The sequence below is a fragment of the Propithecus coquereli genome, unplaced genomic scaffold, assembly GCF_000956105.1.
Source record: "Propithecus coquereli isolate 6110/MARCELLA unplaced genomic scaffold, Pcoq_1.0 Scaffold73, whole genome shotgun sequence".
NCBI lineage: Eukaryota > Metazoa > Chordata > Mammalia > Primates > Indriidae > Propithecus > Propithecus coquereli.
Genome location: NW_012153396.1, coordinates 4298134 through 4317725, shown reverse-complemented (window position 1 = coordinate 4317725; position 19592 = coordinate 4298134). Strand labels below are relative to the sequence as shown.

The 19592-nt window shown below is 42.1% G+C and overlaps 1 protein-coding gene across 2 annotated transcripts in view; it reads right to left on the bottom strand.

Moving 5' to 3' along the window:
- The window catches only part of CNNM2 (cyclin and CBS domain divalent metal cation transport mediator 2), a 189796-nt gene that overhangs the window by 12468 nt on the left and 157736 nt on the right, over nt 1-19592 (bottom strand). For both annotated transcript variants that reach the window (XM_012661650.1, XM_012661651.1), the window contains exons 2-4: nt 19219-19362; nt 12809-12946; nt 10620-10789 (exon numbers count right to left, since the gene is read on the bottom strand). In XM_012661650.1, coding sequence (XP_012517104.1) covers nt 10620-10789; nt 12809-12946; nt 19219-19362 — 452 coding nt within the window. The remainder of the gene's footprint in view (nt 1-10619; nt 10790-12808; nt 12947-19218; nt 19363-19592) is intronic.

The following is a 19592-nucleotide window of genomic DNA, read 5'->3' as shown; positions in this document are numbered from 1 at the left end:
AATGTGATGTTTCATTTCTGGGTCCCAACTTAATATTCTCCCAGCATCCTTAGTTCTTGGACTCTCTGGGGCCCGCCAGTAATAAAAGGTGGCGCCCTTGCTCCATCTCACTAGACCAACACTAAGAACGTGCTCAGCAACGGGTGCCCACGCTGTCCTGCAGGAGCCGGAGGTGGGGCAGAGAGGAGTAAGCCGGCTCCCGGGACAGAACCCACTCTCGTCGCTCCAGCACGTGTCCTGATCCGCCGAGCAGACACCTCACAGGCCAATGCCTTGTAGTCCAGTCTCGCCGGAGGCACCTTGGCAGCCTGGGACTTTCTCCTTACTGCCTTGGGAAAGCACCCTGAGCAAGTCTCCTTCTGTCAGAACAAAATTCTCTTCTCTTCCCTTAAGGTGTTCCCTTTTCTTTTCTTTTTCTAACTTGTCCGTAACTTCTTCACCTGTATCTATTCTTATGGGACAGACCGTGCCTTATTCCTCCCTTTACCCCTGTGGGGTCCACTAGAATCCTTTCATGCTGTCGGTGCTCAATATGTAATTTCCGGGCTATTGAAACACTCTCATAAGTGAGTTTGGCTTCTAGATTTCCAAGCCAAGGGTCAGAAGGCTCTTGTTCACGTTCCCTGTAACTGCCTCTCCGGTGAGGGGCTGTCTCTGTGATGTGGCTTTTACGATGGGGAAATAAAAATTAAGCTACCGTTTATTGAAAAGGAGCTGTGCTAACACTTCAGTGTTTTATTAACTCATTTAATGCTCGCAACTCTACAAAGTAGACACAATTATCCTCCTCTATATAAATCGGCAGAGTGGGAACCAGAAAAATTTAGAGGTCAAAGAACAAAGCTCTTAATCAATATGCTACGGTATGCCACCTACAGATGCACTCTACTATTTTGATCATTCCTTATTAAGTTGTTCTATATTCTCAATTAGGGAAGCCCTTTCTCAATTCATTTCTGCAGAAGTCTGTCTGCTGTTTCTCTTTTAGGTTTTCTGTCACTCAGTGGAAATATCGGTTTTCCCAGTCCCCAGCCCGTTCTCTTGCTGTAAGAATTTAAAACTCCACCAATAAGGTAAAATCAACCTGCAAACAAGTAAGCGCTGGGACCTGTGCAGGTGCAGACGGAACCCTGCGGGAGAGGCTGTGAGCCTGTGAGGGGACAGCCCCTGCCCTCCGGGAGCCTGCAGTCCAGGGGTGAGTGGAGAGCACACGAAAACCAATGACACCGCAGTAAACAGGAGATCTGCACAAGGAAAAGGACATGAAGATGAGAAGTTCAAAGAAAACAATTTACTTCCTATTCTTGTATAAAGACAAATTTTATACAGGAAGGAAAAATCTAAGGATGAGCAGGATTTGGTTGATCCAAGAGAAGGGAACAGCATGAGGGAAGGTTGGAGGCGGGGACAGCGTTCAGCCAGGCACACTGGTTTGCTTGGGGACGAGGCAGGGACAAGGCAGGGCAGGTAGCCCCTGAGTGGTGGCGGGTGGGGCGGGTTGCCCAGCTGAGGAAGAGTCCAGACCCATGCGGGGGCGGGAGCCTCAGGACTGGAAGGAGGCTGCCACAAGAGAAGCTACGGACACAGGACCAACATAATTTGGTGAAACCATTAAGGAGAAAGAAATGTAAGGGAGCCACAGGAGTGTGTCACCACAACAGAGGTTTGCTCCGAGGGTTTTGGACAGGATACCACGAGGAGACGGAGAGGCAGGGAAGGGGCTGCAGCAGTGGCCAGGGCCTTTGAAGCAGCTCAAAAAGCCTGAGATGGAAGAAAGAGGGTTGGGAGAAAGGTCAGAGCTACAGATGGAGATCTGAGAGTGGAAGAGAGACAGCAAACAGAAAGAAAAAAATGACCAAACTGCAGCCGGTGACTGAGTGCAGGAGGACGTAGAGAAACCAGGATGGGACCAAAGGCAGAAACAGACAGCAGCATCACCACAGAAAGCCAGGAGAGAGGAGAGTTCCACGATAAAGGATGGTTGGTGCAGAGCCACGTGACCGATGAGGGAGGATTTTCCACCCCACAGGGAAGGTAGAGCAGGCAGGAGGCAGTGCAGGTGGCACGATGTCCTCCTGCCCAAGGAGGGACACGGCTCCAGGGCAAGTGAGGGCTGTTCTGACCTGGAACTCAGCATGACAAAAGTCATCGTGGAGGGAGAAGAGGCGGTGACCAAGGGGCAAGAGCCAAAAGCTGGCAGGAGGGAAGAGGGCATGGCAAAGAGACTGGCTCAAAGACAGCAGAGGAAAGGGACCAAGAGAGAGGCGACATTCAGAGACACAGGGCGAGAAAAACGCAAGCGGCCGATGGTGTATACCTTCCTAGTTATGCACCCGTTTCTTCCCAGGCTAATCCTTGATTTTGCGTCGGATGATAATATGTGTGTGTACGCTATCTGAAGTGCCTTTGTAGTTGGTGATAACAAGAGTGGCTGCAGGACCATCTCTGAACCTGACCCTGTGTGTGGAAAATCAGGAAGAAGGCTAAACCGCAACAGAGCCTCACAATGGCTCCATCTCCACGCATCTCCAGTTGTTCTGATCTGGATGGTTTATTGTACACGTTACAGGGCTTTTTCTGTTCTGTGTACTTGCAAATGGGTGTCAATTCACAGTTCTTTTCTGATACACTCTCAGAACCTGCAGAGCAATAGTTACTACTAAAATAAGACTAGAAAATGACACCTTGTCTATCTCTCGGGAAGGAGCTGTTCAAGGGGCGGTACTACTCTGACGCTGAGAACCTCTGCCTAGCAAACTCAAGGGCAGAGATCCCCAGATATTGATGTCTTGCTCCTACTTTCAGGTATTCTTATTTAACTAGTTTGAGGTGCAACTTAGCATTAGGATTTTTAAAAGCTCTCCAGATGACTCTAGCAAGCAGCAAAGTCTAGGAATCACTGCTTCAAGCCTGTCTGGAAACACTGTGTGTCCTGGCCTCACAGGCACAGTGGCTGGAGTCTGCCAATTAGACAAGGACAGCAGCAGAGGAAGTCAAAGCTCTAGACCACAGCCATCTCAGCTAAGGTTTCCTCTGTCCTTCAGGACAGGACCCCAGGCCGGGGAGGGTCAGGTATCTTCCCTCGGGATCCCACCTAGCCAACTTCCATCAGGCTACAGTGTAGACACACTAGGTCAGTGGTTCCTAGACATCTGGAGTCTAAGAGCCACTGAAATGCACCTCTGTCCCAAAACTGGGGACAGACACAGTGTTGCCAAATTTTTACTTCATACTTTAAAAAACATAGCTATCTACTGTTACCATTATTTCATAAGAGACCAGACATCTTAACCCCCCAAATTTAGAAAATATATAATTTCAGAATAACAGGTCTTCAAAACAAATACATGTAACTTTATGAAAAACTCACTGCAATTGCTTTTATTTTTCTCATTTTGCCTCAAACTGGTAAAGACTTTGCCAAAGTATCTCAGCACTTAGGAACCACTGCACCACATTAATTTTATTTCACTTATAAAATTGCAATAGATTAAAAGACCCCTGCAGTTCTTTCGGTTCTAACATTCTATGATTCTACAACTCCAAGAGTTTTAAGAACAGCCCATCCCTACAGCCCTCTCTATAGGAGTTAAGCTTTTCTGGCAGGCAAGTTTTAGAAACATCTAGTAAACATTTCTTTTATTCATTTGTGTGTGTCAGTGGTTCCAAAAAGTTCATTTTCAAGTAGTCCTACAGGATACAAACTAGAGCCCTCCCCACGAGGAAATGGCTTACCCTTCTCAAAAACCAATTAGGTGTCTTCTCAGATAACAACTTTTTCCATGTAAGGAAGCCACCTATTTATTTTACTTTAGAAATATTCATAAATTTATTCTAGCGTATCACCAAAAAACAAACAAACAAAACCCGGACAGCACACGATGGACTCCGAGCATTCCCAAAGGGAACTAGAGCCTCGTGTTTATAAACTGACACATGAGGAAGAAGGTCTCACTGTACCAAGCAGAGTTGGCTTCCTGGGTAAGTTTCTACCACAGGATCCTACCTTTCTTTGGACAAAGGTATGAGATAACCTCTTCTCAAAGTTTCCGATTGTCCACAAAGTACTAAATGCCTCATGCCTTACCTGGCCTTGGAGCGGAATCCTACGCAATCCTGGTCAGCACGGGAGGGCACAGCCGCGTCAACACAACCGAGTGGTCAGTGTGCGCCAGGGAGACGCCCTCGCGTGCCACGTGCTGAACAGTTATTAATACTTGGTCTCTTGCTCACTCTCAAGTGAAGTTTTACTTTGTTTTGCTTTTAAAATCACCATTACAAAGTATTTAGGGGAGGCTTGTCACCCGAAAGAAGGTAATTAAGATGCCAGGGGCACAAACAGCAGGTGCGTTCACCAGCCGTCCCTGTGAAAGGGGCAGCAGCACCCAAAGACTCCTGCTCACAGGCTGGCGTGACGCTGGCATCCAACGCTCTCCAGCAACGCTTTCAACTGGAGTCTGCAACGGAGCCTTCAGACTCTGCAAGTTTGCTAACTAAATGTTTCGTTTTTTCAAAATTTTGATAGTCAAAAATTAATTTATACACATTTGGGATCAACTGGCTGACCGTCTTCTAACCAAGTTCTGCCACCAGATGTCAGTGCCAGCACCTGCCTGAGTGTTTAGTTGCCCTGGTGCCAACTTGTGCTACTTGGATCATCACAGCCAAGCCCTGCTACTGGGTCAACCCGGAGCTTGTCAGAAATGCAGCATCTCAGGCTCCGCCCCAGACAGACCGAAGCCGAAGCGGCATTTCAGCAAGATCCCAGGTGAGTCCCGTGCACCTTACAGCGAGAGAAGCGCTGAGCTAGAGAGCAGGCAACGGGAAGGGACTTAACACGGAAATAATTGAGTCATACCCAGTGGAGGTCAAATATAACCGCACAGCACACTATACCAACATCCAAGGTAGCTCGCGCTCAGCAAGGGCCGGGGGCTCGGCCGTCCTGGGCACCCAGGCGCAGCTGTGCTGAATGCAGAGGAGCCCACGCTGCAGCACCCCCAAGACAAGTGGTGCTTTCGGATCAGCCAAACAGTATCATCTACACATTTAAAAATTGGTATTAATTTGAAAATTTGTTTCGGTTTATAGTTGTATATGAGAGTTCTATGCAAAAGGAGCTTATACCTAGTTTTATATTGATACATTTTAATAGCATAATTTTTAAGATATAGGTTCAATGCTGGTTGTCCAAGTAGATTTTTTTCTTTAAAATGAGTGCATTATCTATACTCAAGATTAAGGATCCATTATTACAGTGGGACAAATAAACCATACAACTCAAGAATCTGTGACAAGGTTTTGTATTGAAGGCTTAAATTCTTCTTCTAATAGCAGGTGAAACAATACTAAGAAGTATCGTCAAGAACTGTATGCATTCTAAGATGCGACCTGCCACCTCCACAGAGAACGATTCCTCTCCAAAGGGCAAAATCCCTTTGAATGCATGTCACAAGCTCTAAAAACAGTGTGGATGAGGGAGGGAGGGAAGGAGGGAGAAACATTAATCTTGAGGCATGAAATTAACAAGAAAAATCAGCTCCAGTAAAAAAGAATGTATCCCTTTCTATTGATTATATAATTGGCAAAGAAAATAGCTATTCCTTTTGTTTTCCTTATAGTTTCATATATTTCCTTATATACATCTTAATTATTCCTTATACTTACTAAATCATAATCTGGTTTATGCTTTGCTGTGGAAGAATAATCACTTTTTTTTTTTTTTGAGACAGAGTCTCACTGTGTTGCCTGGGCTAGAGTGCCGTGGCGTGAGCCTAGCTCACAGCAACCTCAAACTCCTGGGCTCAAGCGATCCTCCTGCCTCAGCCTCCTGAGTAGCTGGGATTATAGACATGCGCCACCATGCCCAGCTAATTTTTTTTCTATACATTTTTAGTTGTCCAATTAATTTCTTTCTAATTTTAGTAGAAACGGGGTCTCGCGGTTTCGAACTCCTGAGCTCAAACAATCCGCCCGCCTCGGCCTCCCAGAGAGCTAGGCCGAATAATCACTTTTTATTTGCTTAGACATCTTACTCCCCAAAGGACCAACAAATCCTTCAGTGTAAAACACCAACTGTATCAATCATATATACAGTCATCTATCACTCTATTTTTATTAGGAAAATGGCTTCTAATGGCTGGAATTATCATGCATATGCTATTTTTTTACTTGACATTTTCTATATGTGGTCCATTTCCTCCGTTACTTCATAATGGTCCCTCATGTTATATCTCACTCTGATTAGCTAGACATATGAACTGTTTCTACTATTTTATAATTAATAGATTTGCTATAACATATTTGCATAGATAGCTTTGTAAACAAGGATTTCTTTAGATGTGAGATTGACAGTTTAAGGATATGATTCATGCACAGCGCTTTTTCTTTTTTGTCCACTATATAGCTTTTTATAAAGATGCTTATCTGGGCCAGGCAGGGTGGCTCGCGCCTGTAATCCTAGCACTCTGGGAGGCCGAGGCGGGAGGATCACTGGAGCTCAGGAGTTCGAGACCAGCCTGAGCAAGACCAAGACCCTGTCTCTACTAAAAATAGACAAATCAGCCAGGCATCATGGTGTGCACCTGTAGTCCCAGCTACTCAGGAGGCTTGAGGCAGGAGGATGGCTTGAGCCCAGGAGTTTGAGGTTGCAGTGAACTATGATAGCACCACTACGCTCTACCCCGGGTGACAGAAAAAGACTCTGTCTCAAAAAAAAAAAAAAAAAAGATGTTTATCTGTTTGTTTCAGTTATTTCTTTTTGTAGATGGAGTCTCACTATGTTGCCCAGGCTGGTCTCAAACTCCTGGCCTCAAGCAATCCTCCCACCTCAGCCTCCCAGGGTAGCTGAGACTATAAGGAATATGCCACTGTGCTGGGCTTGTTTCAAAAACCAAGAATGGATGTTTAACTTTGTCAACTGCCTTTCTGACATCTCTTGATATGAGAGTATAACAAGTTTGTTTTTTTCACTTTTCTAACTAATGTAGTATATTTTGGATTTGTTGCTCTTGTATTAAACCAGCCCTGCATTCCTAAAATAAACCCAATTCCGTCACAATCACAATGAATAACTCTTTGGTATGTTGTTGCTTTTCTGCTACCTTTTTATTTAGAAATTCCACATCAATGTTGACAGGAGAGACTGGCCCATATTATCAGATTTTAAGGTTAAACCTGTATTAGCCCAAAAGAATGCAACTATCATACCAACTTGTTCTATTTGTATAATATAGAAATTATAAGTTACTTAAAGTTTGAATTTTTTTCCTAGCAAATCCTTTAATTCTGGCTGCTTTTTTGAGGGGGCAAGGAGAAAACTTTTCGTTTTTTCTCTTTTATTACATTAATTATGCCAATAGAACATTGTTAATCTTGTTAATCTTTTAAAAGAACCAAATCTTGATTTTATTTATGGCTTGTAAGGCTTTTTCATTTTATTTTTTAGAGATAGGGTCTTGCTATGTTGGGTAGGCTGGTCTTGAACTCCTGGGCTCAAGTGATCCTCCTGCCTCAGCCTCCTGAGTAGCTGGGACTATAAGCACATGCCACCATTCCTAGCTAATTTTTTAATTTTTTGCAGAGATGGGGTCTTATTATGTTGCCAAGGCAGGTCTTGAACTCAGCTTCAAGCAATTCTCCTGCCTGGGTCTCCCCAAGTGCTGGTATTACAGGGGTGAGCCACTGCACAGGGCCTATATGTGTGGTTTTACGACATTTCCATCTTTTTGTATTTACTAGAATGTACATTGTGACACAGTAAATGATCAATTTTTATGAAAGTCATGTAAACTTTATAAAAAGTGTATTTTCCTGGCTTTTAATTTTCTCTAAGTATCTGTTGATTTTATTTTATTAGTTATGCAATTTAAAACTAACAATTTTTCTTTTATGATGGTGGAAAAACATTTCCACCAAAATTCTTCTCCATGTCTACTTTTATATATGTATTCTGTTAAGTTATTTAAGGTATGTGGAGCCAATACAGTTTTTCCCCATGATTTTTGTGCTTTTGTCGTTGCTCTTATTGATTCCACAACTTTTTTTTTTTAATTTCAGCATATTATGGGGGTACAGATGTTTAGGTTACATATGTTACCCTTGCCCCCGCTAAGTCCGAGTTTCAAATATGTCCATCCTTCGGGTGGTGTGCACTGCACTCTTTGTGTATGCAAATACCCGTCCCCTCCTCCCTCCTCCCCCCTGCCCAACATCCTATAGATGTTATTCTTATATGTGCATTTATGTGTTGATCAGTTAATGCCAATTTGATGGTGAGTACATGTGGTGCTTGTCGTTCCATTCTTGGGATACCTCACTTAGTAGAATGCGTTCCACAATGTATTTAAACACCTACTTCTTCAGATAACACTTGAAGTTTCAGCTTTCTCATACATATGCAGTAGAAGGTATGTACAGGGTAATGTACAAAATATTCTTTTAATTGTTTACTTGAATCATTTTCTTTGAATAGGCTTTATTTCATCTAGGGCTTAAGCTAAAAAATGATGTTTCTACTTATAATTATATTCCCAACATCACTTAAAGAGTTTTTTTCTAGAGTCTGCAGAAGGCATCTCACTGGCACTGAGGCCAGGAAGGAAAGGCACATGTTACCACTTTCTTCTGATTTAAATGCTCATGAAATGCAGTGGAACGTGCTCAATAACCTGGAATGAATTTCCAGTGTTGGATTAGTGACATCTTAGGGTAGAATATGCTTTGTAAGGATAGTAGCTATGCCAGATTGACTGACGGTGCGATGGTATTTCATCTTGTTATTCTCTGGATGCCTCAGAAAAATCAGCTAGTCTGCAAGACCATCATTTTCACCAAACTCTACAGTTTAAACACTTCCCTAAGTCCTGTTCATCAAGCACACACACTATTTATAAAACCCTCATGATATCATCAGTTCAACAATTCAAAAAATTTGTCACATTTATGTAAATATTTAACCATGGATATTCAAATATGGGCACATATATAAAAATGCCTTATCAATATCTTTAAAAGAATGGACAGGGATTTTGAAGTCCCTTTTCCAGAACATTTATTTTTAGATCCATGGTTTTCTTATACAGCAATAGAGTGTTACTTGATCACAACTTCCTAAAAGCTAATTATGTAAAAATAGACGATTGAAAACCACAGTTTCTAATATCACCACTGAAATTCACAGTGTCAATCCTCAAAATTCTCCTATATCAGCCTTTAATGTAATTCAGTTTCTCTAGGCTTAAGGAATACTCACATCTAGTTTTTATGAGAAACATGAATGTTATATTCCCTCCTTGGAGTAAATAAAATAAATTCCCAGCAGTGCCCTCAGAATTTTGAGCTTATGTATTTCCAGAGAAAAAAACAACTGAGTAAGATGATTAAGGTCAGTAGAAGAATCGGGGTACTAAATTGGTAAACCCGCCAACAGAAATTTCTAAGACAGACCGTAAGAAAGTGGCAGGTAACCAGTTAATCCATGGCATCTTCCCACTCCTCACTCTCGCTTTCAGACACCACAATACTGCCCAAACATGGGGTCACACACAGGACCACACACTTTCCGGAGTATGACATCTACATGTCTGATGACAGTTATTTTCAAAAAAGAACCTTAATTCATTTAGACAATTGGGGCATTGCTAGACTCATGTAAATTTTAGTGCCTGTCAAGTACTAACTGTACTCTTATACTAATAACTCCCATTCATATATAAGAAGTCACCAAGAAATATGAGAAAACTTAAGGGTATTTTCAGACTTTCTCACACTTCCCCTGGCCAACAGAGCTCACCTTTAAAATTCTTGTATGGAAATAAACTCTGATTTTCTATAAAAGCAATTCTTCAATAAAGAGATATAAGAAGTCAATAAAACTAGCATTTTACTCATTATAATACCCACCTTGGCCCCCATGCCAAGGATAGCACTCTATTAAGTGAAACAGTGATATAACAAGGCCTCCTGATGACTCAAGCACTGAAGCCCCTCAAAGAGGGTTCAGAATGAACTGACCTTCCCATCTTATGTAACAGATTATGTTACAGTGAGAAGGAACTAGTTACCATTGCTCTGAGAGGCTGTAATTATTGTATCAGTTCCTCTGTAAAACATAGTCTAGTTAGTAACCAGGAATAAAAACAATAAATGGATTATTTTGACAATGTTAACGGAAGAGTAACTAAGATATCTGTATGAAGTTGTATAAGACTAAATCCTAATGAGGGATGGAAAAAAACAAATGATAAAAAAGACACCCCAAGTAATCCGTAACAGTTACATTTCAAACACCCACCACAATTTGGACATGCACAGGTACCTTCCCAAACTCTTCAGAAAATTCTAACCATTGAAGTCACCATTCTTCATTTGACTCCACACCTCAGCAATCACTAAGTGCCTTTCAGTATTGTAAATTAAAGTAACTGATGACATTTATACCAGAATTACTTTACAGATACAAAAACAGGGAGACAAAATTCTCCCATGCATAAGGCTACCCCTTATGCAAAAAGTTAAGTAAGTAAACCCTGACACCCATTCACCTGTGCCAAACCTCCTCAGAACCGCAAAGGTGATTACTCAGCGAAAGCAAACAAAGAATGAATAATTCTTCTGACCTGCAAAATGAGAACGAAGTAGTCTACAGGTTTGTTGCGCTGGTAGAGGTAGTACTCTGGTGCTTTCTTGTTCTTCTCATCATACTTCAGTTCTTGGATGACATTGGGGTGCTTTAGCAGCCTGAGAAGGATCTTCTCTGACATCTGGGATGGGCTAAATGCTTCTACTTCTATAGATATAAACACAACTTGATATTACACTTCAAATGGATAGACAAATGTACACTAGTAATTAAGGTGTTTAGACAGTAAGAATGCTTGGAATCAAAGTGATAGGATAGGGATGAACCAGACTTCCGTTTGGTGATCCACTGGGGACACATTACCTGGGAGAAATTAGAAAATGCCAAATTCTCATAATTGTTCCTTTTCTACCTGCCATTGACTTCAGTCCTCATAAAAATGTCCTAGTTTTCTGACTGATAGAAATGAAAATCAATCGGAAGCAGGCTCCTCGAGTGCCAAACGCCCCTCAACAAGCCACAACAGTCTGACTGTCCAACCACAGCCAAAGGGAGAAGGCAAGGTCTGGAAGCGCCGCGTGTGTTAGTGGCAGGTGCAGACACAGGTGTGCTATAGCCCACTCTCCCACACAGCTGCCCTGAGAAATTCGGGAACGAAGAAGGCTGAGACTCAGAGTAAAAGCAAGGCGTGTGCACACATCAACATGCACTCCAACTTGCTAATTGTTTTAAAAATAACGTTGAGCGGTATTTACAAAGATAGCAATTTTATTTAAAATAACACACAGCAAAATTACTGACTTAAGGGTGCTATCCTGAAACCGGACCTTACAATACCTCGGAGGCAGAGTGGGATAACATTTAGTTTTAATTTGTGGTTCTTCAATGACGAGGAACAATATTATCAATTAACAATATTATTAGAAAAAGAATAAGTTAAAACTGTTATTTTTGATTATATGTTTTATATAAAAGATGTAAGTTCTGTATTAGATTGTGACTTTTGTGTAATAATAGGATAGTATACTGGAGATATTTTGGAAAATATAGAAAAAGATAAAGAAGAAAATAAAAATTACCTATAAACCAACCACTCAGATAACTATTCCGAGCAACGGGTGAGCATTTCTTTCCAGTGCTGTGCCCGGGCACGTGTGCCCGTGTATACTGTGTGTGCACACGCAAAAACACAACTTTAATCTTAATGTACACACAGTTTTAGATTCCGTTTTTTCCCACTTTGCATTAAATTATTTATATCTTCCCACGTCATGAATATTATATTGTGGGCATTTCCGTGTATCTGAAAACATGATCTTAAAGAGTACATAGTGTTCCGTCACGGGGCTGCGTCAGCCTTCTTTCAAAGTATTTGGAGTACACTGCATGCAGTTGGAAGGTACTGGCTGCCCATCTTGGACACAGATGTCTTCTACAAGCCACTGGGTACTTTTGACACTTTCTCTCACTTCCCTTGGCCAACAGACCTCACCCTTCACCTAGAGAGCCACCTGGGGATGTAAGAAGGGTTGGTCTGTCTCTTAAGTCCATTCAAGCTTGACCTCTCAGGAGCAGTCAGTGCCGGCTGGGTTGGTGGTTTTAATAATGTGAACCTTTGCCTCCTAGAATGGGCCCAAGTTAACAACCTGATTTGAAGAGGCCATCAAGAAATCCACGTCAAAGTTCACAGAATCTCTGATTTCATTAAAACCAGATAAGATATTAATTTTGAAAACCTATTTTTCTTCTTTGCAAATCATAGCCCCTGCGTCACCACTGATGTCCGACTGTTCTTCCAAGGCCAGCTGGAGAGAGACCGGACACAGCTGTCCAATCACGCGCGCTGGGGTCTGGCTCGCGTGGCCAGCCTGCCCCGCCGACGGGCTCTCCCGCACACCTAGCCAGGGGAGACGCTCCGCCTACTGTACACATGCAGTGTGGCACTAACATTCATCCTTACCTTTCAGACCAATTTTAAGTTACTGGTCCACCCCTGGTAAATGTCTCAGAGGGTTCATGCCGACACTGAACATAGGAGAGGAGAGAATTTAAAAAGAAAAAAACAAAACAAAACAAAAAAACAAAAAAACAAAAAACAAAACACAAAAGTGGCATTACTTATCACCCCATTTCCCGGTGTCCACCCCCAGCCCACCCCGTCAGTGGTGGGTGAGAAGCACGCTCCAGGGTTGGTAGAGATCTCAAACTGTGATAAGCGGCACTTGCCTGTTGCTAGGAAACGGTGCATGGCCAAGAGGAGCTGTGGTGATATTTTAACCTTCATCTCGCTGTCTGTCTGCTTAAAGGCAGAAAAATCTTGCTTTCTTTCACGGTGGGCCACTTTCTTTTTCGTTCTATTATCAGCTGAGGGAGAAATGAAAAAAGAAAAAATAAGGAAATGTATACCATGAGATCAGGGCTCTTTTTGAATGCAAAAGACAAAATATATTGGAAAGGTTTGACCGTCCCTCCAGATGAAGGCGCTCTACACACAAACAGCACGTGGAAAGAAAGTGGAAGGGGGAGAGAGGATCCTCATCAAATCAGCACGCACCATAGTCATGGCACGATCCAAAGAAAGTAACAGCAGGTAACCTGATCAGCAAATGTACTTAGCGAAGGTCTTCAGAGAGCCTCTCTGCGCACATGGTTATGCAGACCTGGACAAAACACTCACAGACCTGATATAACGGCACAAATAGTTTGCAGCCTGGAGCTCACAGTCTCCTGCTACTCAACATCAGCACACTCCGGTGCAGAACCACCACTGTGCTACACACCAGGGAAGCGTGTCCCTCCCTGTAAGAGTCCCCTCGCCTCAGCTGCAAGAAAACATACAAAAGAAACCCTTTAAGAAACAAATGAGAACGTTCTCGTAGAACAGCATTTCAGTAAGATCTGTTTGCTTCATTGCTACTCCAGACCATGAGATCCTCAAGGTCAAGGAAATATGAAGGTGATCCAGAATGGGGGTTGGCACACTTCCTCTGTAAAGGGCCAGAGAGCAAATACTTTAGGCTCTTGCAGGGCTACCGCGTCTCGATGCTGGTGGGTAGCGAAAGTATAAATGAATGAGCATGGCTGTGTGCCAACGGAACTTATTTATGGACACTGAAATCTGAATTTCAGAAAAATCAAAAGAATAATAATTACTTGTGATGTGCAGAAATTGTTCTACTTTTGATTTTTATCAAAAATTAGAAAATGTACAAAACCATTCTTAGCTTGCAGGCATTCGTGGGCTGTCGTCTGCCAACCCCTGACCTAGAAGGTATCTCATGAGAAACCATTTTTCTGGACAAAGTAGTGATCAAGAAAAAACTAGCGCAAAGACAAGACCCCAATCGTTTTTCCTCAAGAATGTGGAGTCACTGCAGTATCATTTCCTGACTAGAGCAAAACAGACTGATTACTGGGCTTCTCCTGGAGAGAGGGCAATCGCGACTAATACCTTTTCTTCTGTCTCAAATTCTTTTGAGAACAGACGGTGTAAATCAATACAAGATCTAAAAATAATTTTTTTAATGGCAACAGCTGTCATCGCCCATCTCCTATCCAGATCAAGAATATACCTGAAATCAAGAGTCCAGCGTTTTGAACCAGTCATGTGAGGCAACACCTTGTATGAAATCAGTCCAGTCAAGGCTTCAAAGAAGTTAAACTAACGTTTATATAAAACTGAAGTGCATATATAAGATCTCATGGATGTTAAATTATCTAATGATGAGTACTACCCCTGTGGAAACAAATACACAGAGATGCCCTTGATTTTTATTAATTAATTAGAGACAGGGTCTGGCTCTGTCCTGCAGGCTAGAGTGCAGTGGTAGGATCATCACTCACTATGGCCTCAAACTCCTGGGCTCATGTGATCCGCCCACTTCAGCCTCCTGAGTAGTTGGGACAACAGGCATGCACCACCATGCCTGGCTAATTTTTGAAAGTTTTTTTGTAGAGGTGGGGTCTGGCTATGTTGCCCAGGCTGGTCTTGAACTCCTGGGCTCAAGAGATCCTCCCACCTTGGCATCCCAAAGTGCTGGGATTATAGGCCTGAGCCTATACTTGGTTTTTAAATAGTCACTTATAAGGAAGGAAAAAAAGAATGTGAACACACAAATAACAATATTCTCTATTATGAGACCTCTCACTACCCCTCAAGTGTCGAAAAGATAAAACAGACATGGGAAAGGGTGTTTTTTAAGAATGATACACAGATGTGAGGAAAAAGCAGGATACATTTTCAGAAGACAGTCGTTAGCGAAATATAAAGTTTATTCTTTTAGGGGTACATAAAGACTTTCTCAAGTTTAAAATGAGGGATGTTCCCTCCTAGCAGGACTGAATAGAATCGTTTTGCTTTGAGCAAGAAGGGCTTTGTCCCAAGTGCCCCAGCCCATTGGAACGGTCCATTTCCCCCTCCAAGCCATGTTTTAGAGCCAAGTAGGATAAACAGAGCTCAGATGCTTTCTCCATCCAACCTGAGAGCCCCAAACGCCTCAGGCCTTGGGCCAATGTTGGCATCATGAAACCCTTGAACAGTGTCGAGAGCGAGGCTACAGCAGAAGGTTTAAGCTCCACAGTCCAGGGATCCAGTTGTGCACTTTAATGAGACAGGATTCAGGTTAACACTCAGCCTAGGATCAAGTCTACACCTGGGCAAATGAGGTATGAATACTCACAACTCCCCCTTCCCTGAGCCACTCCCCTCCCTCTTCTCCTCCCAGAAAAGAAGGCAGAGAAGCTGAGAAAAGGAAAACCGAATTCTTACTACCTACCTACCTCATCCCGCTTCCTATACCCCACCCCATCCCAGCCCCACCGCACCCCAGCAAACCACACCGGCGAACCTCACCTCTGCCTCTGACCCATGGATTCTGGTACAAGGAAATTTCAACAGTTGTCATCTATCAATTTAACAAATCCCATTCGGTTTTTAAGTACCTGTATTACAAACTTCAGTAGAAACAGAAATTTACCTGAAAACAATTTACCTAGCTGTATAAATTAAAAATTTAGTAGGAAACAATTGTGTTTATACATGTAAAATAAATTTCAAAACCAGGAGCAGAGTTTTCGTTCAGGGCAAGCCATGCCCAGATCAACGGTCAGAAGCAACTGGCTTTTCCTAAGAACCCTGCCACTTGCCATTATGGGGTCTGCCTCTTCTCTCCCCTCTGCTAACAGGACTGGAGCGCACTGATAGGTGGTGCACAGCCTGCACACAGGCTGCATAATTATAAACAGGGACAGACAAAAACTGGAGAAATGCCAGATGACTCACAGGCAACACGACCAAAAAAAAAAAAAAAAAAGCAAAGGTTTTAGGAAACACACTTAGACAATGCTACTCACTGTATAAATCTGTTTCATCTAGAATCTCAGATTTGATGATTTCTTCAATCACATCTTCTAAAGTGACAATTCCCAGAACTTCATAAAATGGATCCCCTTCTCCTTCATTGTTTACCCGCTGCACAATAGCCAGGTGAGATTTACCTTTAAAGAAAAGAAAAAGTTTAAGAGGTGACTTTCTGAATTTCCTGAATGACATCCTATATATGATTATGGTAAAAAAAATAGCAGCAAATACAGATACCAAATTATCAAAGTCCACATTTTAGCATTTAAAGATGGTATGGAAATATCACAAACAAATGGAAAAGCCTTATGAGCCATTAAAAGCAAGAAAGAGTGTCACCCTCTACACATACTGCACGGCACCCCGGCTCTGTGCACGGAATGGATTCGGTCCTCAGTAATGTCAGCTCTTCCTATGTCCCCTTTTAGCAACTGCTACTTGAAGACAGCAGTTCTTAAAGTGTGGTCCACGGTCCCACAGGGATTCCCAAGATCCTTTTAGGATGGCAGTGAGGTCAAACTATTAATATTTTCATAATACGAAGATGCTATCGGCCATTTTCACCGTGTTGACATTTGAACTGATGGTGCAGAGCCGCCTTAGCGCAGACCAGTCGGGGGCAGACCATGCTGGTGGTCACTATCCTCCACCACCACACGTGCACGGTCAAAAGGAAAGAGTCAGTTTCTCTTACAAATGTCCTTGATCAAGCAGTAAAAATTAATGTCATTAAATCTGGACCCTGAGTACACGTCTTTTAATATTCTAAGTGACAGCATGGGAAGTACCATGAATGAAACGGTTCTGTTGCATTCTGAGCTACACCCGCTGTCTTGAGGAAAGGCACTCGTGTGATTAGCCACTTTCTTCACCGGACACCATCTTTACTTGGGAGAACGACTGCCAGACAAACTATGGTTATTTAGACTCGGGTATCTGTCAGACATTTTCTCAAAAATGAACAAAATGAACCTGTCACATCAAGGAAAACAATGGGCAGTGTTTGCTGCCAATGAAAATATTTGAGCTTTCAGTGGAAAATCAGAAGTTTGGGAAACTTGTATCCATCACCATGAACATGAAAGCTTCTCAATAAAGACTTTTCTGATGAGATAGGAAGTGATATCAACACATATGATTTTTTGAAATTATTGAATAATGCAATGTGCAAACATTTGAAAGATGTGTGTGTGTAACTCAGTGAACCAATTAGTTTTCAACTCACTGTGGCAACAATGTTACAAAATCATACATGGGTAAACGACCCATTCAGAGTACAAGATAGAACCAATTTTTTAAAAATAAAATTATTTTGGAATAATTTTACATTTACAGAAAAGTTGCAAATGTAGTACAGAGAGTTCCTATATACCCTTAACCCAGTTTCCCCCTTTGTTAACATCTTATATTACCATGACACAGGTGTCAAAACTAAGAAATAGATATTGACATATTACTAGTAAATAAACTCTAGACTTTATTTGAATTTTGCTGGTTTGTCCACTAATGTCCTCTTTCTGTTTCATTATCCAATCCAGGGTACCACACTGCATTTAGTTGTCATGTCTCCCTTGGTCTGTGACAGTTTTTCAGTCTTTCCCTGTTTTTCATGATGTTGACAATTTTAAGGAATGCTGGTCAGGTCTCCTGGAGGATGTCCTCTGGTTTAGGGTTGTCTGGTGTTTTTCTCATGATTAGACTGGAGCTTTGGATTTTCTAGTTACATCACATCATGGTTACATGTCATCACTGACGATGTCCACCTTCGTCACTTGGTAAAAGTGTTTCCCAGTTTCTCCAATGTAAAGTTACTCATTTCCCCCTTTCCCTAATTCTGTTCTTTGGAAGCAAGTCACTAAGTCTGGCCTGTCCCCCTAAGGAAGGGGTGGAGGGCAGGAATTAAGCTCTACTTCCTGGAATGCAGGTTACCTACATACATCAGTTAAGGCCAGTGGTGGTGGTGGCTTGTGCCTGTAATGCCAACATTTTGGGAGGCCAAGGTGGGAGGGTCTCTTGAGGCCAGGAGTTTGAGACAAGCCTGGCCAACACAGTGAGACCCTGTCTCTATGAAATAATTTTAAGCATTAGGCAAGTGTGGTGGCACACACCTGTAAGTCCCAGCTATTTGGGACTTGGATCCCTTGAGCCCATGAGTTAAAGGTTACAGTGTTAGAGTGAGCTATGATTGTGCCACTGCACTCCAGCCTGGGTGACAGAGCGTGACTCTGTCTCTTAGGGAAAAAAAATTAAAAACAAAAATATTGATTTTAGCAATGCCATAAGTAAATGTTTTAAGTGTCTCAATTTTAATTCAAATACAGTAAATATCAACAGATATAACCCATATAAATAAAAGTTCAAGGGTCCTCAATTTCTAAGAGTTTAAAGGGATCCTAAGATAAAAAAAAAAATGTTTAAGAACTGCTGATGTAGGGAATGGGCAGACAGTAAGAGAAGAACATGAACTGTTAAGTGGAACAGTCTTGGATTTGAACTCCAGCACGCTCCCTCATTAGCCACTACTAGCTGTACAACCAAGAGCAAACCATGTAACTTTTCTGAGCTTCCATCTTCTCATCTCTAAAACCAGGCTCAAAGTAACTGCTACTGTCGAGAGCTGTTGTGAAGGTCAGAAATGACGTTGGCACCCAGCAAAGACAGTAACTGGGGTCCATTGGGCAATTGATGAGTGGCAACTCTTACCAATACTTTCACTCGACTCTAAGGCACCATCAACTTATTACCAGCTTAGAGAGGAAAAAACATGAAATTAAATGTATACGTACATCTTTATGCATTTCAATTTCAGAAAGATCTTTTAAAACAGTAAACACACCTCTCTCAAACACCAGCATTGGTTTTCCCAATCAAGGCATGCAAAGCAAAACATATCCGTAAGTTAAGCCAAAGTAGACGTGATCTGGACCTTCGCAATCAGTTAACATTTTATATAGAGAGACGTAAATGACAGGGTGTGGTTTTTCGGGTGGTGGGAGGTGGGAGTGTAGTGGCTTTAAATAATGTTTAGTTGACACTTTAAGTTGGGTGTATTCACTCAGACACCACCAGACAGACAAATTAAAAATATTCTCTGAAGGCCAGGTCTGATCAAGTTCCCCAAACTCTCTTAGAACTGGCTTTGGTCCTGTGGTTTGCCAACCTTTCTTCACCCGGCTTCTGCTCTGGAGAAATGCCAGATGACTCACAGGCAACACGACCAAAAAAAAAAAAAAAAAAGCAAAGGTTTTAGGAAACACACTTAGACAATGCTACTCACTGTATAAATCTGTTTCATCTAGAATCTCAGATTTGATGATTTCTTCAATCACATCTTCTAAAGTGACAATTCCCAGAACTTCATAAAATGGATCCCCTTCTCCTTCATTGTTTACCCGCTGCACAATAGCCAGGTGAGATTTACCTTTAAAGAAAAGAAAAAGTTTAAGAGGTGACTTTCTGAATTTCCTGAATGACATCCTATATATGATTATGGTAAAAAAAATAGCAGCAAATACAGATACCAAATTATCAAAGTCCACATTTTAGCATTTAAAGATGGTATGGAAATATCACAAACAAATGGAAAAGCCTTATGAGCCATTAAAAGCAAGAAAGAGTGTCACCCTCTACACATACTGCACGGCACCCCGG